The following is a 21,613-nucleotide window of genomic DNA, read 5'->3' as shown; positions in this document are numbered from 1 at the left end:
AGCTTTGTAAATTGAAATTACCCAAAGTATTCACACTGAAACCCTACCTCTGAATCTCTCTATCTCTCTCCATTAGAAAACCCCTCGTTAGAATCATAGTGTGCTTGGGAAATTTTGTTTGGTTTTGAGTTCTGAACCAAATCCATCAAGAGAAACATTTTATTGTCTATGTGTGTCTGAAGAGCCTGGATTTGGCCGTCAATATAGTCCATCAGTTTCTTCTCCATCAGATCCAGGTTTTTTGAAATCATCTTTTCCAAATAGGAGCAAATAGGCTGTTGTTCCACTCTGTAAGAAGAGGAAATATAAGAATAAGTATAACATATTTCTTAATGACAAAGGGCAATATAGAGATCTGGGCACCTGAACATCTTTTAAATGTAAAATTTAATTTACTAGGCAATGAACTTTGGAAGGCATTAGGTTTTTAGCACAAATAAAATACCCTGCCTGCAACACTAAATCTCTTCTTTTTTTCATAAACATGCTATTGTGTATAGTCATCCACTTTCAACCTTCTTTTTCCAAAAGCTCAATTATGCATTAGAGAGCTTAATGACATGAAACAAAATCCACACAAGTCAATAATATACACAGAGTTTATATTCTGTCAGCATAGCAGGCTGTCCTTGTCAGCAGAAGTGCTTCAAGAGTTATCTAAATTATGCAACTCTCTGGTTTGGCATCTGCATTCTTTAAAAATACTGGAGCTGAGATATTCAGTCTTCATTAAATCCTGATTCCTACACAACATTCCCACATCTCACAGGTTCCACTATTGCTCCTGAGGTATCAAACTGGGTAACTGACACCTGTACTGTAAATGCCAACAAGTGAGCAGGAAGAGGAAGACCAGTGGGATGATACACACCAAGTACAGCAGAAAGATTGTGGCACATTGTGTGAACAAGGGAAGATGTAAGAATTCACAGGTAAAAATATTTAAAATGAAAATATAGTAGATGAGAAAGACAAGCTGAATGTGTATGAAGAAACAGCCTTTTAAAATTAGATTAAACAGAGGTAGAAGACTAAACACTTTAGTAATAACAAATTATGTAATTTCTTCTGGAAAATCCTACATTCAAGCAGCTCATCTGAAAAACTGTAATGCTCATCACCACACAGCCTTCAAAACTACATGTTCTAAGATTCACTATTGCTGCTAATCAGAAGAAAATGCTTACATTACGCATTTTGCTTAAACTTGTCAAGAAATAGTCAACACTACTATGAGAGATTCACCAAACTTAACTCACCCAGCACTCTGAACACCTTCCTCTTTAGCCACTGCACTCTTCCTGAGGTGCCTCTCTCCATCCTTGAGCCGAAGGTGATTCACCTGAGTGCACAAGTTTTGAAGAAAAGGAAGAAGCACCTGTGGTTTGGCCACGTTTGGAGTGTCACCTCCTTGTTGCTGCACTTGCAAAGAACCCATGACTTTCAAGTCATTCCTGAGGTCAACTGCATTTTGCTGGGCAGGAAGTCTTTCAGAACCCAAAGTATTCCCTCTTTCAGGTACATCTGAGTTCAGATCATGAGCTATTTTTAAATCTCTGTGCACTGCTTCACTTGTTAAATGATTTTTAACAGGCAAAGGTTCACTGGCTGATGGAATCAGTGATGACTGAAGAGCTGCACTGCACAATCCATCCACTGCACCGTCACCCCCAAAGTCTGAATGTTTCCCCAAGATCCAACTGAGTTTGTCTCCAAGAGGAAAACTGTTCTGATGGGGAGAAAAGCCCATTTGAGTATTCAAATATACTGCAAATTATACAGCAACAACAAGAGATACTTTATAACCCAGCATTCTACTAGTAAAGATTTTAAAACTAATTTTGAACTACATTCCTTGTAAATACGAAGTGCTAATTATCTTGTCAGTGACTAAGAAAAGATTCATTTTTACCATGCTCTGCCCCCAAAACTGAATTATTAACATCAGATGGATTTAGGATTCTGTTGATACAGCCCACTTTGCAGGATTAGGATCTAAAGTAAATGTTCTTTCCAGTTGAAGGTGGCATGGTTATAAATAACCATTAGAGATAAACCAGCCCATCTATCTACACCCCAAACACTCCAGGGAAAATGCCCCCCATCCTTGACCAGCAGTTACAATAGAAACAGGCAAAAGGAAACCAGAGGGGCAGCAAAGCTTAAAACTGTAACCATGCATATAGTAATAACAACCCTGGAGTACCCTATCTTTAGTCATTGCACTCATTTGAGTGGCAACAGATAAATTAGGATGAAAATGGCAGTAAGGGCAGATTTAAAAAAGACTGAATCTTTTTAGAACATTCCTAACTGGTAAAGTGCCAGTTTGTGCTTGTGGAGAAGTGACTTACATTCTGCTGACACCTGACCATGTCCATGAGCTGCTGAGCACCTGGAGACAACTTAGACCCCATGGATTCCACTATAGTTTGCACTCTGTCTAGATCTATGCTTGAGCCTAGTGAAGGAAAATCACTTGCTAGTTTTGCAGACACTGCTTTCACTTCTAGAATTATTTTACTGATGAGTATTCTGTGTTTCTCACCAAAGGAGAGCAGCTAGTGCAAGAAGGAAAAAAAAAAAAAACAACTTTGGTTAGGGAAAAAAACGTTTCATGTTTTCTTTGTACATAGGGGACAATGCATTGTTCTTTAGTCTTGGGAAAAACTATGCTGAACTCTTTTCCAGGGAAATTAAGCCAATTTCTCCTTGCTATTAATCCCCATAAAATTCTGACTGGAACAGAGGTGCCTGAGTGCCCCAAAGATAAATAAAGATTTTTTTTCCTAAGCATTTAAGAGTAGTGGCCACATGATTTTCACAAGCTTACTTAACCCCAAAGCTGACATTTCTAATCACAGATCTACAGTTTATCTAATTTATGATTTTTTTCTCCAAGACTAAATTATCTGTATCATATAAAGCCTTCATGAAAAGAAAACTGAGATACCAGTTTAAAAGGAACACTCTGCCATCAAGACAAAGTATCAGCCAACAGATTTTTAAGTGATTATGTGAAGAGATGAAGCGTACAAAACCAATAATTTTACTAAGAACAATGCAATTTAGTCGATTAAGTGATTAAAAATATAAAATAAAACAAAGCTGTTCAACTCCCTACCTTAATTCTACAGGAGGATGCAGGGCATTCAAACTTAAGGTATTTGTGGTATAAAGTAACCTCTTCAGTTTCACTAGAAAAATAAAATAAGCAAGCTGTGACATCAATATACAAGGTACTTTTTATGTAGAAATACATTATATTGGTAAATACTTAGACAAGAAACAAGACTGACTGGAACACATTTCTAATGCAGATTTATGGTTTCCAACAGCAGCTTTAGTTTTAAGCAATTTTTTACTTTCTAATAGCAGCTGTAATGCTTATATGCAACTTGTAATGAATCTTATCAAACATTTATGTAAAAAACTACTTGTATATGTGCATGCACTGTGCACTAGAGAAGCTTCGGAGGTTCAGCAAATTATTCACACATTCTCCCTGAGGCTCTGAGTCGACTGGTTTCTATTTAGACAATTAAGCAGCAGATGTGCCATGTAATGACTTAAAAACAAAGCAGAAACATTGCTTTATTTCCCCCGGCAAAGCATGGAAGGAAGTATTGAAGGAAAAAACAAAACCTTTTTTTTTTCTTCTCTTTTGTCCTTTGAAATGTGAGATGACTACTTATCAAAGAGACAAGAAGTCTTTCACAGAACCCAAGAAGGGGCTGGAAGGAACCTCGAAAGTCACTCAGTTCCACCCCCTACCACGGCAGGGACACCTTCCCCTGTCCCAGGCTGCTCCAACCTGGCCTTGGGCACTGCCAGGGATCCAGGGGCAGCCACAGCTGCTCTGGGCACCCTGTGCCAGGGCCTGCCCACCCACACAGGGAGGATTTTCTTGCCGATGTCCCACCTAACCCTGCCCTCTGTGTGAAGCCATTCCCCACCTATCTCTCCAAGCCCTGTCCCAAGTCCCTCTCCAGCTCTCTCGCGGCCCTTTCAGGCAGTGGAAATGGCTCTAGGGTCTCCCCGGGCACCTCCTCTTCTCCAGGCTGAACAACCTCAATTCTCTCAGCCTCGCTGAAGACACCAAGTCTCTAAGAGCAGGAGCACCTCACACAGACACACACAGAGCACAAGGCTCTGGAGCGTATGCGGGACCCAGGCCCAGCAGTGCGCACCACTCACCCCGGGGCCGGGCGGGTGCCGCGGCTCTGTCCCCGGCCGGTGCCGCAGTACTCCTCACCCGCGTACACCTCCATGATGCGGGCCTGGCTCACGATCCCCACGGCCACCATCTCGGCGCCGGGCCGGCACTGCAGCCGCAGCTCGCAGGGTTCCTCTCCACCTGCCCGCCGCTCCGCCAGCACGGCCTCGCTGCTGCGGGGGGGAAGCGACACGCGTTGTCCCACCAGCCCCGCTGCCGCCCCGCCCGGCCCGGCCCGGCCCGCCTCCCCCTGTCGCCGCCCGCCGCCCTCACCCGGGCTCGCCGTCCCCCGCACCCCGCCGCAGGCACAGCGCCCGGGCCAGGCCGCCGGGCGGCGCGCAGAACCAGGAGCACCGCGCCGTAACACAGCGCGACTCCCGGCCACCCTCCTCCGCCTCTTCCTCCTCCGCCGCCGCGCAGCCGCTGGACATGGCGGGAGCAGCCGGCCGGGGCAGCGGCACCGACCGACCCTCAGCGCCCAGCGCGGCCCGGACGCGCCTGCGCCGCGCGGGGGCTCCGCGCGTGCGCGCTGGGCAGGGCGGGAACCGCCCGAGGCGGCGGCGGGAGCGGGAGCGGGAGCGGTGCCCTCAGGCCGGGCGGAGCCGGGGTTAGTTGGTGTGGGAGTCGCCTCTGAGGGTCCTGAGTGCAGTACGGGACCCAACAGCGTCCTGCCAACCGTAGCTTGGCATCGAGTGCTGCGTCCAGGCTTTCCTTTAACACCTCTGACTCCCCCGCCTCCCGCCATTCCAATGGCTCATCGCTCCTTCTGAGAAGAAATTCCTCGTAATGTCCACCCCGAACCTCCTGTGGTGCAGCTTAAGACAACGTCCTTTTGTCCTGGTCGCTTGGGAGAAGAGACTGACCCTGAAGTTGCGCCAGGAGAGGTCCAGGGTGGCTATTAGGAAAAGGTTCTTCAGTGTGATCCCCTGTTGGACTCAATTCTCAAAGGTCTTTTCCGACTGAAATGGTTCTTGGATTCTGTGAAACTTGCTAATATGTCAAAATTTGGAGCAGTGGGACTCTCCCGAGTTGTGTCCTGATAGTGCAACCGCACAGGAGAGAGGCTATGAATAAAAGAGGCCATAAATAAAAGATGGGGCTCATTTAATTTTCAGTAGGATCTCACCTTCTGGAGTTGGGGAATGCTGCTCCTGGGGCTGAGACACAGACCCAGAGAATGAGGGTATCAAGTTCTGCTTCCAGGGCCCAGTGCAGGAATGAATGTTCAGGGTGTTCTCAGTCTGGGACACTCGAAATGGAACTGAAGGGGCTTTGACAACCCAACACTGCAAATACAGCAGCATTCTGCTTTTTGTCATTTAAGGAGTTGTTGTCTAGGATTTACCAGCAATGGAAAACTGGATTTTCTCTGCTTTAATTGATGAATTAATTAAAATTAATTAATGTAAATGTTTGAGTGTGTTGTCTCAGTCTCATTTTTGTATTTCTAAATGCACTTGATACTTCTGAAATGCATTGCAAACTCATCCAGTTTTAAAAGCGTTTATTTTCTGCTTTTGGTGAGAATGTGGTTGCATGGAAGATTACTCTGATCCTGGAAAAGCAATGATCTGCACAAAATTACAGACTTTTGGTTAGGAGAATTGTGTCTAACACAGAAGGGACTGGGTAGAACCTCTGTTTTGGGAATTTTCATGTGTTCATATGCATTATATTTTAAAGTAAAGATGAAAAAATAGAAGACAAGAAGCTGAAATTTCAGAGTAAATTGATTCTGAAACCAGCAGTTTTTTATTGAGCTGGCAGTAGCCAGGATAAACATCCTAAACACTGTATTTGTCAGTAGCTATAGCTTGCATTTCTAGCCTCATATGAACTCACCGTGGGACAAAAGTCCTTTAGAATAAACCAGTTTGATCCCGACACGGGACATGCCCTTTCTCCAATCAGCATTTAAGAATGTGCTGCTTTTTATTTGCATTAGGCTGTCTGACCAGTTTCCTCACAAGCCCAGTGGATTAAATTTTACTTCCCATTTCCTCAGCAGAGATGCAGTATCAGAGAGCTTTTTCTGTTGTTTACCTCTGGAGCAGACGGTTCTCGTTCTTCTGGTTCCCTGCAGAGCAGCCAGAGCCAGCTCGGATGCTGGAGTAGTTTCTCCAGGAAGTCATGTTCATGCACAGCCTGTTTTTGTTCACTTTTGGACTAATTTCTACTGGAAACCCTTTTTGGATAAGAGGTAAGATTTCTTTTTTTTACATATTCAGGAAGTTTCTCCAAGTCTGCTTGGACCCTGATTGGAATGATGCACACCTTTGACTTTGAGCCACGGCTCTCCTGTGCAGCCCTGCTCATTGAGAAATTTTTTGGAAAATATTACAGGTTGAAAATTTTGTAATTGAGCTCTTTGTGGGGTTTTTTACCTCCTAGAAGTCATAGGTATGTAAATACATCATTTTCTGTGCAGGACACTGATTGTGACAACTGTAGTTGCTGTCGCACTCATCAATAGTAGAGAGTGTAGAAAAACATTTCTTCTTTGCTAATGTGAGGGAAATTCCTAGAATTTAATTGTAATTTTTCCTTAACTCATCTCCATTTATGATTTGGCTTCACATTTTAGATTTAAGTGTAACACCTGATGTGTTTCATAGAAAGTGGTATTTTTATGACATGCATCAAAGATGGTTTCCTGCTTTCAGGTGTCAAAATTTGAATTGTTAAAAGAGCATCTCCATGGTTAGCTCAACATACACTTGACTCATGAAACAGAATGGATTCTGTGATTTAGATAATAAAATTATTGAAGATTAGGAACAAAATCACAATATTAAGCGCTGATATTCTTTTCAGACGGGTTTGCTAATATCAGCTTCCACATTTTGATTCCAATTGCAGCCTGTACTGTTAAACATATGCTACCTGCAACCAGCTTTTAAAAATCCTGATGCTATCTAACAGGCAGAGATCATCATTACACTGGAGAGCCCTCCTCTCTTTGAATGGCTGGTTGTGTGACTTTTTTGCAATTATGAATTCCTTTCACAGGAATGTGGGAGGCTGAGGGTGACTTTGTACTACTGTAAGTGTGAAGAAATCTCTTTGTTTCCTTATAAAAGAACAATTTAATAAAGAAACCACTTCAGTTGTTAAAACTCATGTTATTGTTGATTCTGTTTAAAAGAAATGGTTGTTGATCAAACCAATTGATGAGCAGACAAGAAAAAGGAAGATTCGTTCAGCTTCGCATAATTTTTTAACAAGTTAATGGAGATTGGTTTTGTCCTTATAAAACCATTTACCTGAAACAAGATACTTGGCAGGCTTCTTATCTTTAGCTTCCTGCATTAGCATGTTGTTGTGGAGATAATTCTAATACAATGTAAAAGGCTACAAACCTTTTGCAAAGATCTGACTCTTGCTAGAGCAAACAAAATGCCAGATTAGGCAATGGCAGGAGGCAGCGTGGTGAGCCACGTTTTCTCCCACACAGGAGGTGGACAAATTGTTTCCAGAGGACAGCTAAAAGTATTCCTTATTCAGGACAATGGAGAAAGGAGAAGGCCAGCTGCACCGATTTTCTGTGGTACATCAGGTTTAAAAAAACAAAAAACAAAGTCACAAAGTTAATAATCCAGAATATGAGAGAATTAAGATTTTGTTTAAATGCTTTGATAGTTTTCCTTTCTGTGCTCCAGAAGACCCCATCTTTAATCTGAAGTAACATTTTTTAAAGTCAGCTTGATCATTCCTGAACTATTTCAGTTTCTCCATTTCTGCTGGATCAGAGTAGGCTTTTGTCTACTGTGCAGGTGCCAACATAATGCCTTATCCTTTCTGATTCTTTACCAGTTTTATACTTTATTTTCAGGTGTATCCTCTGAACTCACATCCAGACTTCCTACATTAGAAATAATCATTCCTCAAAGTCTGACAGGCAGAGAGAAACATCCCCCATTTTCTCATGAGGTTTGTTATTCTATCTGATTTTTTTTTCCTGATTGTTGCTGTTTTTTCAAAACACTGTCCTACATTCCACACACCCAATGGATGGTATATGGAGAATTTGTAATGGGATGTGCCCCACACTGTCTCTTCTGATTCTTAGTGTTTTCAACTAGTTTTAAGTAAATTTGTTCCCACAAAGGCCTGTGATTGTACTCTTAGTGCCTTCCAAACTTCTAATCCTGTTAATGACCTTGTAAAACAGAAGTGAAAAGGGTCATGAAGAATATTTTCATTTCTTCTGAGTCAGATTAGGTGTTGAACTTGAGCTAACATCCAAACTGTCCGTGTTCTGGTCTTTGGATAATAACCAGAGTATTTCAGCCATGTAGCACCCAAAGATAAAAATAGTCCCACAGAGTGGCACAGGTTAAAAGATGAGTTAAAAGAGAAACCTGAGCCTTAGTTCTTCAGTTCTGAGGTAATTTACCTTTGTGCCAGATACCGAGTTCATTTACTGAAGTAACTGTTAATGAAACAGCATTAGTCATCTTTGTGCAAACCAATTAGGGGATAAAAGACTGGGAGTCCTTTATCTGATTTACATAAGGAGTGTCACAAAGCATGAGGTACTTAGCAAAGAGTGCATTCATGGACTGTGCCCTCCTGTCTAAATGAAAACATAGATTCATAGAATTTAAACTTTACACAGGAAAGAATGTTCAGTTTCTGCAGAGAGTTTGAAATAGGGAAGCCTGAGGGTGAGCAATTTGTGGTTTTTTACTTAAAACATACACAGCTGGGCCTCTCTTGTCAAGCAAAACATGGAATTAACAAAACAACAAAAAAAAATCACCTAATTAAGTGATATCTCTTGTTCTGTTTTCAGGAGCATTCAGATGACAATCTTTCTTACTCAGTTAAAACCAGAAATGGAACATACCTCCTAAAGCTGAAGAAAAATAAGTATGTGATAGACTGTTCTAAGGAAATACCTTATTTCAGGGTTAGCTGCATACAAGCAGTTTTATATTGAAAAAAATCAGAAGAAACCATTTAAATGGCACTATGAGGCAACTACAAAACAACTCTATTAAACAGTGTTCATATAGTGTATCTGTTATGGTAATACCTTGCAAATAGAGGGGAATAATAACTTCTCTAGTTGTGAAAAAATTAATTTGATTATTTTCTTATTAGCTCTGCTAATAGTATTAGAACATTTCGGAAAATCTTTAGAGAAAATTAGAATTCAGTTCAATATTAGTTTTTTATCAGCAGGGCTGAGGGGTTTTAGCTGTGTTGTATTTGAATAATTTTTTCTGTTTCTGTTGTTCCTCATTCCTGAGCCTGTAATAAGCCAGGTCTTTATGCAACTGAGTCTGCTTAGATTCCTCTCTATGGATATTTCAGTTAAAATAAAGAATAATAAGTTTCAAAATAACTTATTTTCCAAAAACTCCAGCTTGTTTTGTTTCATGTGCTTGCTTTAATAACAATTTAGCGTGCTGCCAAGAGAATGTAGCACTTACCAGGACTCTTGACTTGTTTCTTGTTTTTAGTAGTTTATTTTTGTTTCCAGAAAACTTCTTAGTGAGGACTTTAAGCTGTACACGTATGGGGAAAATGGGAAACTGCAGGCAACACTATCCAAAAATGAGGTATTGTACATGATGAAACTTCCCCTTTGTGTCAGAATTTTCTCTGAAAAATAGGGAAGCCAAGAAAAATGTGTTTACTAAGAATGAGACTTCTGTGAGTTTTCACAGTGGAGCATTTCTCTTTAACAGTTAGCAGTGATCTCAACACGGGGGTCATGAGGGACTGGGCTCTTTGTGGGGTGCAGCACCCCATGCCCCAAGGTGTGAAAGGATTTGCCAGGAGATTATGCCAAGCCTGAATTTGAGCCACCTTTACATAATATGCAATTTAAGGTACAATGGCAGCATCAAAGCTTTTTAGTTTTTAAGTCCTCTATCAAAGAAACCTTGTAAATACTTCTAAATTTAATTTCAACTTCAAACTGCATGTGAGCTCAGTGAGACTTAACTGTGTAGTTTTGCATGAAAGATCTTCTCAGAGAGGCCTTTGAGAGGACTCTAAGAAAAAGATGAGCAATGTAGCTTAAAATATTTTTATAAAAGATGGTGATGGCTTAAACAAACAAGCTGGCTGTGTTCTAGAACCAAGGGACCAAGGGCTACTTTAGGTGCTCATGTCAAGGAATATTCTCCTCCAAGAAGGTCAGGATTATTTCCAAGTAGGGTGTTCTGTAAATTTATAACAGCTAGCCCTGATGTCATGCAAATAATATGGTTTGCTAGAAAATAAGTTAGCAGTTGAAGGCAACCACCTTGTCGTGTCACTAATTATGTGGGTTTGTTCATTTCAGTCACACTGTTATTATCATGGCACTGTTGAAGGAATTGCTGACTCCACACTTGCTCTTAGCACATGTGATGATGGCCTGAGGTATTTCCTCTTCCTATTTTTTTTTTAATATTTCACCTTTTGATGAAGCTGAACCACGTTACAGGTTTTATAGTTTCCCTCAACTCCCACTCTTTTCCCATTTTTGCAAAATTCCTTCACAGAAAAAAAAAAGATAATATGAGAGAAACCATAATGAATACAGGCAGGACCTGGGCATGAACTGTAACTTCTAATACTTGATGTGAATGTCATAACCAGAGACACCTCTGTAAAAAAAAAAAAAAAAAACAACTTACCTTGATGAAGCTTTTGATGACTTAAAACAACTTTGTCTTATGAATGGGCACATTTCAAATGATAAACTATTTCCATGAAAAGATTTTGTCCAAATTTGGACTGATTTTTTGTGTTTCAAGTACAATAAAATCACAAATAGGATAAAATTCACCCATGTATCTTTCAGGAGAAGTTTCACTGAGAGATGTCACTCACAGTAAATCAGGACATATCCTGGCAGTCCTTTAAATGAATAGAGATAGGGTCTGAAAGGGACCCTTTGCATCAGCTCTGTAGCCACAATCCAGACTTGTTTACTAACAATTTGGCTTCATTCTCCTTTTTTTTTCTTCCTTTTATAATTGATTCAAGAAGCCCACACTTGTTGAGTATTTTAAATAAGTTCTGTTTTGTCATTTACTGGGCATTTGAACTTACCCCCATATTAATATAATTTAAAATAATAATTTATTTCAACATAGTGTCTAAGTATCCAGCTGCTATTCATTCATCTAGTCATAACCACAAGGGGAAAATGATGAAATAATGTTTCATTCTATTATGATTGTTAGGGGAATTCTCTACATTGGAGGCAAGTGGTACGGAATGGAGCCCCTCAACACATCCAGCACATTTGAACATGTGCTTTATGAATTGGAAGATGTGCAGGGTATCCCCTTCCACTGTGGGGTGCTGAATGGTAGCCTGGAGCATAAGATGGTTGTGAAGCAGTCTGTGAAACACACATTTTCATCAAACAGTACCTCCAGCAGGGACAGGCTCCTCAGGGTAAATATATTTCTGTTTTCCCTTGAGCTGCAGTCCAAGGCATCTCCAGGGCTCTTGCTCTGGCACAGCATCACTGCAGGTGGGATTGACCTGGCTGGACATTTCCTTGTGAGTTTCATTTTCATGCACACCAAACTGGTGGGAGCCCTGCTGAGGAAATCCTGGAAAACAGAAGATTATCACAATGGGGATCTCACATAACTCTGTAGTGGAAGAGCAGAGTCTGGCCAGGACAGCTGTGGGTAGGACTGAAATGCACAAGTTGCCATTCAGCTCATGCATCCCAGTGTCTGACCTGGTGTGAATTACTGACACAGGGATGTTTATTGTGGTAATCTAACACAAACTGAGGCCACGTTACAAAATGTAACATTGCAAACTCCTTATGTTAACTTACTGTGCTTTCTCATTTGCAGGAGAAGCGAGCTGTCCTGCCCCAGAAGAGCTATGTAGAATTATTTGTGGTTGTGGATCACAACAGGGTAATTATATCATCCAACACTAAATACATTTCATCATTTTGCTAATTTTTCGCCTCTGACACTGTTATGGTATTTTACAGTTTTTGCTGAAAAATTCTGATCCTGCTGCAGTGCAAAAGGAAACAGTGGAGCTGATTAATTATGTTGATGGGGTAGGTCAGATAAGTTGCCTGGATTCAGTAGTTTCTATTTTATCATAGTGTTCAGAAGAGCAGCTTTCTTTCTGAAATATATGTTTAGGTACTTTTATAAAGTAGATTGTTTTCAGTTATACTTTGTTCTATATTCTAAATACTTTTATTTCATTTACAATTTACAAATATTTTATATTTCTCTTATAATTACAAACATCATGTATTGAGTTTCAAAAAAACTGAAGTTAAGTCTTGGTCACTATGTTCAGCTTATTGTTTACTGAGTAGTAATGAAGTAATTTTTCAGAATTTCATCAGAACAGCTGAGGGACATTAATTATCATTTTTTCCCCAGATGTATACAGCATTAAACATTCAGATTGTTTTGGTTGGATTAGAAGTTTGGACAGATGCCAATCACATATCTGTAATGGATGGTTCAGCTGGAGATGTGCTGAGTAGATTTGTTTCTTGGAGACAGAAAGATCTTCTGAAACGCTCAAGAAATGATGTTGGTCACCTCATAATGTAAGTTTGCATTCAGTGGGAAAACCAGCAATGCTGCCAGTGTTAATGTATATGATCTGGGGTTTGTATATTAATTAAAATATACCTGGAGTTAAATCCTCTGCACTTCCAAAATGACAAAAAACTACAATGGATTCTTAAGAGTTAATCAACTCCAGGGACAGGGTGACCTCCAGAGGTCCCTTCCCACCTTAGGCATCTGTAATTGAGTGCACTGACACAGCAGACTTAGGTGATTGATCCTTGTTTTCAAGCTCTTATTCAGATATTCATTATTAATTAGAATTAAGCCCTGCTGTGGTGATAAATTCCTTCTTGACTTCAGGAAGACCAAATTTTGCCTTGCAATATTTCTTTCTAACTCATCAGTGTCTTTTGGCAGGAATCATGAACTTTCAACCCATCTTTAACACCACCTCCAAACTTCTTTTGTTGCAGAGGCAGAAACTCTTTCAGTGGATCCATTGGAATGGCTTTTGTGGGTACTGTGTGCTCACATGTCCAGGGAGGGTCAATCAGCACTGTAAGTACTAAATCATAATTTGGGTTTGGAAGAAGCTGGTCCGTGACCTACTTGGTCAAATCACCCTGGCCTTGGAGTTAGCTGATTTCTTTCATGGGGTTTCTTATGTAAAGTCTTGTGCATATCTTACACCCTTTTTTTTAAGTGCTTCCCAATTTCTTTGTCAAATTCCAGCCCACTTGGCTCATTTAATCTTCAACGAATTCTTTTGGTCATGTTTTGTGATTCATCAAACTCAGTATTGCATAATCTCATCCTTATACCATTAAAGTTCATAACTACAGAGGTTTTGGGATGGGAATGCAGCTACAAAGTAATGGTGGGGTTTTTTACTCTTTAAATAAATAGAAAGTGCACATAATGCACTGTAGTCTCAAGTGTCTGGAATTCCTCACAATAGGGCTGTAAACGGGCAAACAGTGTTTTAAAAATAGTACATAACTGTTTTTCTCCACCCTTGAGGCAGAACTAGTAATTCCAGAGGTTCCTCTCCTTTAAGTATGGATGCCACAACACTGTGGACAATCTCAGAAGCAGATTCTGTTCTTTAACAGCACATTTGTTGTTGAAAACTCATTTGAAGTCTAACAGAGATGGAATGGAATGGAATGGAATGGAATGGAATGGAATGGAATGGAATGGAATGGAATGGAATAGAATAGAATAGAATAGAATAGAATAGAATAGAATAGAATAGAATAGAATAGAATAGAATAGAATAGAATAGAATAGAATAGAATAGAATAGAATAGAATAGAATAGAACCTGCAATGGTGATCCAGACCAGCTGCCAATTTATTGCCTACCTGAAAATAAAGTGACAAATTGTCAGTCCTTGCTGCTTTGACCTTACAATACAGTTTGGTATTCTGCCTTCCTAGTCCCTGAGAGCTTTTGGTGAGAGTATATCACTGGGTACAAACAGTACATACAAACACAAACAGTATTTTCCTTAGTTTCACTTTTGTTAACTTGGTTCTCTTTATTAGCTGAATCATAACAAAATGTTACGTCACGCCACAGTAGTTGCACACGAGCTGGGGCACAATCTGGGAATGAAACATGATGATAAGAGGTGTCCTGCATCCTATATCATGCACAGCACTGATAAGTAAGATTTCCAGTTATTTTCTTTTCATAATTAATTTTGTTTGCAGTGACTATGCCTTACAAGCTGTGAAACTCTTATGAATCTGGAAGAACTTTAGTGGATGGGGAGTTGTTTGAAAAATTTAATCACAGAGGTGGATTCACTGACTTAGCACTTGACATAATTTTAATTTATATGAAATTTTACCCGTTTTATGACCCAATAATTCTTTATTTGTAAAACTATATTTGAACTTATTTTTTTCCTAATAATAGTGTGTTGCTGGGTTTTTTTCACCCAGTTGAGAATGGTTTACATGTACTCACTGGGTTTGTGCAAATATGCAACAAATTATTTAACAGTTAATTTAAAAAAAAAATCTTCTTGGCTAATGTTTCCTTCAGTTTATTTGTTCTTTGGCTTCTCCTTAAGAGAAAAAGATAATAATATTTTATTTATCCTCAGTTGTATTTATAAATCAGGGTAACTGAACATTGGACAAAACTACTCTAGGAAGGAGCATTCCTCAGTTCATAGGGACTCCAAGTTAAGATGAATGTTTTCCTGAGAATATTTTTTAATCAAACATTTTTAGACTCGGTATAGAATTTTTAAGGCGTGTTTCATACAGGACCCCAGAATAGATAATCTGAGGGTCTCTGGCTTCTAAAAGCATTCATATTGTAATAGTATTTTAAACTTCTGGTACTGCACTTTAGTGCAAAGCAAAATAAAAATTAATGATCTCCTAGCATTATGAAATACAATATTTATTATGTAACAACAGTATTTTAAGAGCTTGAGTTGTATGTTCTCCTGTAAGCAAAATATTTATAATAATAAAACATTATCCTTTCCAGTGGATCCAGGAATTTCAGCACCTGTAGTGCTGATGATTTTGAGGCCTTTATTCTAAATGGAGGAGGAAACTGCCTTAGAAATCCTCCCAAGACAAGTAATGTGTACAAAGAACCTGTCTGTGGTAATAATGTGGTGGATAATAATGAAGAATGTGACTGTGGCAAACCACAGGTAATGCATGAAATTGAGCTGGATACTTCTATTCTATTCTATTCTATTCTATTCTATTCTATTCTATTCTATTCTATTCTATTCTATTCTATTCTATTCTATATAACACTGACCTAATTGCATTATTATCTGAGGAGTTTTCCTTGTAATTTTGCATTTTTGCAAGCAATTTCAAAAGAAATCTTAGTAAAAGTTTAAAATCATGCTCTGATTTTGATGTGGACTCAGTTAAGGGCTATTTGGCTTCACAGAACATTGAGACACTGCTGAGAAAGAAGAGAAATTCAGAGCAGAGTGTGTGGGAACACCACTGGGTTTTGTCCTAGTTTTAGCATAATGGATATTTCTGTTCCATGACAGAGACTGTTTATCTACAGAACATGTACAGGTTTGTTTACTGTAACCCTTAAACTTTGCCTACACCAAATTACTTTTAAGAGTCACATTTGCATTGTCAAAATGTCCCCCCAAGAATGGGATGTATTGTCTCACTCTTCAGAAGGTAAAAGTGTCTCAAAAAAGGCACCAATAAATCAAAAGGCTGCCAGCAAAGCCTGGCTCCATTGGCATCCCTGTGCCACAACAAAACAGGAGTTTTTCTGCTGAGCTGTACAAATAAAACACAGCAACAGTGTCTGCTGGTTCTTTTTAAAGCAGGAGAATGTGAGAATCTGACACAGACAGTTATTTAGTTTGGCCTGTCCATCCGTGTGGACTGATGAATACTTTCCTGGCTATATAAATAAAACAAAATCCTCTTTCAATGTTCTCAGGAATGCTCCAACCCCTGCTGTGATGCTGCAACCTGCAAACTCACACCTGGCTCACAATGTGCTCAAGGACTGTGCTGCAAAAACTGCAAGGTAGGCAGTGCTTTATTAAACTAAATTGTTGCTGTTTCCTGAGATTTTTTTAATGTTTGAGAAGAGCTACCCTAGTCCTCCTGACATATTTTCAAATGACATTCACCAGTAAGAGCATGTAAGAAGAGAATTTGTCTTCCTTAAAATCACTGAATGTTCCCAGTTGTCTTTGCTTCACTCTAGAACTTCCTCTGTTGCAATACTAGAAGTGTTCTCCCTCTCTGGTCCTAGTTTAAGGTGGCAGGAGCAGAGTGCAGAGCAAAACAAGATGTCTGTGATCTCCCTGAGTACTGCAATGGAAGCACTGCCTACTGCCCAGATGATGTTTACATCATGAATGGTCACCCATGCAGCAACAGCAAGGCTTATTGCTACTATGGAGTGTGCCAGAGCTTTGATTCACAGTGTGAATCTATCTATGGGAAAGGTATGGCTAGCATTTAATTAATGTAAACCCATTTGTAGGCTCCTGATAGACATTTCCAGTTTTATTTCCTTCTATTTTTCAGACACCTTACTGACAATCATTATTTTTTTGTACAGGGGCACGAAAAGCACCTGATATATGCTTTGAAAAAGCAAATATTAAAGGAGATAGGTTTGGAAACTGTGGAATGAAAGGTGGAGTGTACAAGAAATGCCCTCTCCAGTAAGTCACCACCAAATAAAAGCTAGCCCTAAAAATCTTCAGTGTAAAAAAAATACATTTGTTACAAATCCTTAAAGTAAGAGATTAAAAAGGACATATTTTTTTAAAATGCAAGCTAGAAAGTTGGCACGGATTTGCACTGAAACTCATTTTTATCTGTTCACCTTGTCTCTGAGTGTCCTTTATTCCATACAGGCACAGTCTGTGTGGGAAGCTCCAGTGCACATCTGTCAGTCTTCAAAACCTTCCAGCCTGGAGCGTTGTCAATAATGCATCTGGGGTTTTATGCTGGTCCTCTGACTTTGACTTAGGATCAGATATCCCTGATCCTGCTCAAGTTCATGATGGGACAGCCTGTGGAGAGAACAAGGTAAGTGGAATCACAGAAGCATGACAGAATATATTCCAGGTGGAAAGTTCTGAACTTCCAAAAACATTACCTAGCTCTCTTGTTCATATGCCATAACACAATAAAAATCTTTTGAGATCAATATATATATAAACAATAAATTAGCTCTTCAAAAGCTTATCAGTCATTCAAATTACTCCATCAAAATGTATCCACAGAGTAAGCAAACCTGAGGCAAATAAAGTTATAAAATTCTGAAATACTGAATGTTGTATCAGTCCTTTTTCTTAACATGTAAGTGAAAGCTGCAGACATGTAAACATATGCATTTATGTAGTATATTTATACAAGGATGGGATTTTCTTAAGTTTTGTGTTTGCAAGACACTAATTACTTGTTCCAGGCCTGTTTAGGTTTTGAATGTCTTGATGCAAGATATCTGGGCTACAGCTGTGATGTAAAGCAGAAGTGTTATAATAATGGGGTGAGTAAATGGTGCTTTGTGTTCTACACTGTGCAAATTTCTTGCATTTAAGCAATAACCAAGCAGGTGGCTTTGCTTTTTCCTGATCTGTATTAAAGGTTAAGTCCACTTATTTTACCTGTAATTCATGTTTCCAGAACACTGCAAACCCCTTAGCACTAACACTGAGAGGCATTTAGTCTGAATTTCCCAAGGGAATTTTTTTTAATATTACTGAGCTGGTGAATTGTAAAAGGAAAATATTCCTTTGAGGATGAGAGTCTGGTAATTCCTGAAAAATCAAAATGGAGTCAGGTTGTAAAAGGTTGTAAAACTAAGGTTTGTGGATTGTGATTTATTGAAGGCAAATTACACAAATGTTAATTTAGAGAGAATTTCCATGGGGTATCAGAATTCCTCAGAGCTTTGGGGTATTATGGAGGGGCAGAGCTTATTCCCAGTTAATATTTCATGTACTTCTATGCAACACTATGCAGTATTTCTTGTTTCCACATGCAATTCCATGCATGGCACTCCAAATCCATACCAAAGGTTTGAGTGGCCACTCTCAGGGAGGTGTTGTTTGACTAATCCCTGTGTTTGGGCTGTAGGGGTGTGACAGCAATGGGAACTGTCCCTGCCTGACTCATGGCTCCCTCTTGTTTGGGCTGTAGGTGTGTAACAACAATGGGAATTGCCACTGCAATCCAGGATGGGCCCCTCCATTCTGTAACCAGTCTGGCTATGGTGGCAGTGTTGACAGTGGTCCAGCTCACAGAGGTAGGACACTGAAACTGGCCCCAGGGACTGAGGAAATAATCTATAATAACAGCTTCTTTTCAACTGTATTGCATGAGACACAAATCATGGACTGACTTGAAGAACAAACATTAGTGTTGGATATTGAAGTAGCTTTTGCTGCCCTTTACACACAAAATGTTTTCCATCTCTTTGTCTAAAAGCAAAGTTGATAATCTGTAGTTTTCTGAGGAAAATCCGTGACCCTTCTGAGGGCAGAAACAATTCATGTTTTATTAAATGTTACTAAATTTGTATTTTGGGAAAGGGAAAGGTTGTTTTGTATTTGTTAAAAGTTTAGGAAGAAAAAGCAAACATGCAGAGCAGTTGTGATAAGCAAATACAAAATGAATTTGTCTGTTTCAGAATGACTGAAAAAATTTTATGGAAAAACATTGCATATACATAGAGTAAGGCAGAAAGAACTTGTAATACCATAAGGCCAAATCCTATTTTTCTGATTGTAACATGTTATAAATTTCAGTGAAGCTATTACTTTTATTGTACAATTTGAAGATTGTATTTTTTAAAACAAACAACAAAATGCTTTAATATTTTAAATTCCATTATTTCAATTCTTTTTCCCTAGACACATCACTTCGGGATGGGCTGCTGATTTTCTTCTTCCTTGTGCTGCCTGTAGCCATCCTCACTGCAGTAGCTGTATTTAAACGTGATGCAATAAGGAGAAAACTTTGCAGGAAAAGCAGAGGACAGCACAGGTATTTCCCTTCTTACAGGTGCTATTCCAACATGACGGTGTGTTCCAGGTCAGTGCAGCAAGGCAGGTGGATGCTTTATCTACACAAAAAATTCCACATCTCCTGAAAAAACAGACTGCCTTGCTAAAAGCAGTAGCAGGGAGTTTAACAGTCCATTTCCTCCTCCTTGAAAGTGCAATCCAGATACTCCAGTTGTCTGTTCTCAAGTATTTTTTTCCCAAATCCATTGCATTTCCCTAATTTTTGTTGATAATTATATTGTATGGACACAGGGGCAGAGCATATTGAAATTGCTTGTCAAGTCCAAAACAGGATGGACTCAAAGCAGAATCCAGACCTCTGAGCTGTAGCTTTGTCCTTGGAAAATGCTGCATCCCTGATGATGTGGTTTCTCTTTCAGGGATAACAGTGGGCAGGAGCCAAAGCAAGGCAACAGAGCAAGTCATGAAACAGGAAATAATCAGGTAAAATAGATGCAGACTTGGATTATTTCATGTTGGGTAGCCCAAACTGCACATTGCCTTTTCTCCAACACAGTTAATGATGACTTTGTGACTTTTTGATACATTGAAACCACCTGTATTATTTCTTAGATCAAACACTGGAAATGCTGCTTAGCCAGGCTGTGGGTCTAGCTCTGATAAAACTGAATAAAAATTATCAAAACAAAATGTTGCAAGAGAATGTGAAGAATGCCCCAGCAAATGAGAACTGGTTCTAAAATGACATTATCTTAAGACTGAATACTTACCTATACTTTGTGTTTTCTGCTCACTTGATTTTCTGCCATGTTTTTTGCAGCCTGCTGCATCAAGACACAATATTTTTACCATATTGCCTTTTCCTGGTGCAAGGTTTGTAGTATTGAAAACCTTCTTCACTTCATCTTTCCTGTGTTTATGTTGCTGTAAGTGAAGTTATTGATGTCCTGTGTCCTGCTTAGGGAGATTTTCCATGCAGCATCATGAGCTGTAATAGATTAAAGGCTTGAAGGAAAAATGTTGGCATTTACACAGGTAAATGCTGCAAGGGAGAGGAGGGGGAAGAGAGAGTTAGGTGTAAATGCTGGAAACTGTTTAAAAATGCTAAAGAACCAGTTTAGAAATGTTGGGTGTCTCAAGTCATGAAATACTAAAGACAATGTGTTTTCCCCACTTCAGGCAGCCAGTCCAAACCCAGCATCCTGCAGCTTCCTCAGGACCTCAGCGACCCCCAGTCCCATCTAGACCAGTTGTCTGAAATGTTTCTTGGGAACCCTCAACCAATTTTGACAATTAACTGGCCTGAAAAACAAATTAAAGGATTTCAATGCTCCAGTGGTCCCCTTGTGCAGCCAAAATGCCTTTGGAAAGCACATCCCTCCTGGAAGGACTGGGTGCCAAGAGGCACTGAACACAGATTTGGTGATACCCCAGTGTTTTGCTCCCTGCTGCTGGCTGTGTTTGTGCCTCCTCTACCTCACCTCCTGGTTTTATAAATCAGAACCTGAAGTTCAACTTGCACAGGATTGAACCTGTGAGAATGTCAGAGAACAGGACTCACCCACACTGCTGCCTCACTCCCAGGCAACAGAGAAATGAATTCAGTTATTCACAGACATAACTCAAAGATGGAAGATCTGCACTTTACCTCCTGGGCTGTCCTCTCCTCAGGATGCTGCCAGGAACTCTGGGGGCCTGTGGAGCCAGGTTTGGGGACAGTCCCTGTGCCCTGCTCTGACACCTGCCTGCCATCAGCCCTACCAGAGCCCACCTCTCACACCCCACCAGCCATGTCAGCTTCCATTTCAGATAGTTTATAAAGTAATCTCACTTGGGGACACCAAAAACTCTGCAGGTTACATCCCCAGTCTGAAAGAACCCATTGACCACCGTTGTTACAGAAAATATGGGATACTGGGAAATATCTCTACAGCTTCACAGTGGTTTTTCAGCTTGGCATTTTCCCTAGAAATTGAATCCACTACAAAAGCAACAGATTAACTTTTATCATTCTAAATGGGACAGTTAGAAACCAGCACTGATTTAAAAGAGGACATATGGAGTGACATAGTTTATTCAAGTAGACCTCCATCAAACGTCTCGGTGTAGGAGATGGATCCAGGAAATCCAGGGAAATCCCCCAGAAGGGAGAAGCAGCTGCAGTGTAGAGCCCAAGTGCTCACTGCCAAGAACAGACCTGTGGATATGGATCCACCTGCACTTGGGGGCTGAAGCACACCCTGGCCGTGTCCATGCAAATTTGGGAGTACAAACTGGGAAAAACAGTGAATAAATTATAGGATTTCCTCAACGTGAGAATATTTCCAACCCCTCAGATGGCCACATCACTGAGAGTTGGACAGAAGAACCCAAAAGAGT

The 21,613-nt window shown here is 40.0% G+C and overlaps 2 protein-coding genes across 2 annotated transcripts; one reads left to right on the top strand and one right to left on the bottom strand.

The window, feature by feature from the left end:
• Positions 1–48: 48 nt before the first annotated feature.
• C7H10orf88 (chromosome 7 C10orf88 homolog) lies at positions 49–4,647 on the bottom strand. The gene is made up of 6 exons (XM_062496822.1): positions 4,490–4,647; positions 4,198–4,389; positions 3,125–3,197; positions 2,355–2,561; positions 1,260–1,729; positions 49–288 (listed from the first exon to the last, which is right to left on the bottom strand). Exons 1-6 carry the CDS (start codon positions 4,645–4,647, stop codon positions 60–62), a joined length of 1,329 nt encoding a protein of 442 aa, XP_062352806.1. The 3' UTR covers positions 49–59.
• Positions 4,648–6,346: 1,699 nt separating this feature from the next.
• On the top strand, positions 6,347–20,492 carry LOC134046166 (disintegrin and metalloproteinase domain-containing protein 9-like). The gene is made up of 22 exons (XM_062496451.1): positions 6,347–6,416; positions 8,049–8,146; positions 9,012–9,088; positions 9,705–9,783; positions 10,515–10,594; positions 11,404–11,620; positions 12,037–12,102; positions 12,183–12,254; positions 12,592–12,764; positions 13,203–13,287; positions 14,277–14,398; positions 15,238–15,409; positions 16,183–16,272; positions 16,504–16,699; positions 16,816–16,921; positions 17,117–17,291; positions 17,674–17,754; positions 18,408–18,513; positions 19,121–19,253; positions 19,654–19,717; positions 20,055–20,107; positions 20,414–20,492. The coding sequence occupies exons 1-22, from the start codon at positions 6,347–6,349 to the stop codon at positions 20,490–20,492; spliced, it is 2,394 nt and encodes a 797-aa protein (XP_062352435.1).
• The last annotated feature ends 1,121 nt before the right edge of the window (positions 20,493–21,613 follow it).

This window comes from Cinclus cinclus, chromosome 7 (assembly GCF_963662255.1).
Source record: "Cinclus cinclus chromosome 7, bCinCin1.1, whole genome shotgun sequence".
NCBI lineage: Eukaryota > Metazoa > Chordata > Aves > Passeriformes > Cinclidae > Cinclus > Cinclus cinclus.
This window is presented reverse-complemented; position numbering and strand designations above follow the sequence as displayed.

Bases quoted from the DNA above. Each gene is read 5' to 3' on its own strand.
- C7H10orf88 (XM_062496822.1), bottom strand. From the start codon at position 4,647: ATGTCCAGCGGCTGCGCGGCGGCGGAGGAGGAAGAGGCGGAGGAGGGT. The intron at 3,198-4,197 runs GTGAGTGGTGCG...TTATTTTTCTAG, and splicing joins GGCACCCGCCCGGCCCCGGG to TGAAACTGAAGAGGTTACTT. The intron at 2,562-3,124 runs GTAGGGAGTTGA...TTCTTGCACTAG, and splicing joins CATCCTCCTGTAGAATTAAG to CTGCTCTCCTTTGGTGAGAA.
- LOC134046166 (XM_062496451.1), top strand. From the start codon at position 6,347: ATGTTCATGCACAGCCTGTTTTTGTTCACTTTTGGACTAATTTCTACT. The intron at 8,147-9,011 runs GTTTGTTATTCT...TTCTGTTTTCAG, and splicing joins ATCCCCCATTTTCTCATGAG to GAGCATTCAGATGACAATCT. The intron at 17,755-18,407 runs GTGAGTAAATGG...TTTGGGCTGTAG, and splicing joins AGAAGTGTTATAATAATGGG to GTGTGTAACAACAATGGGAA.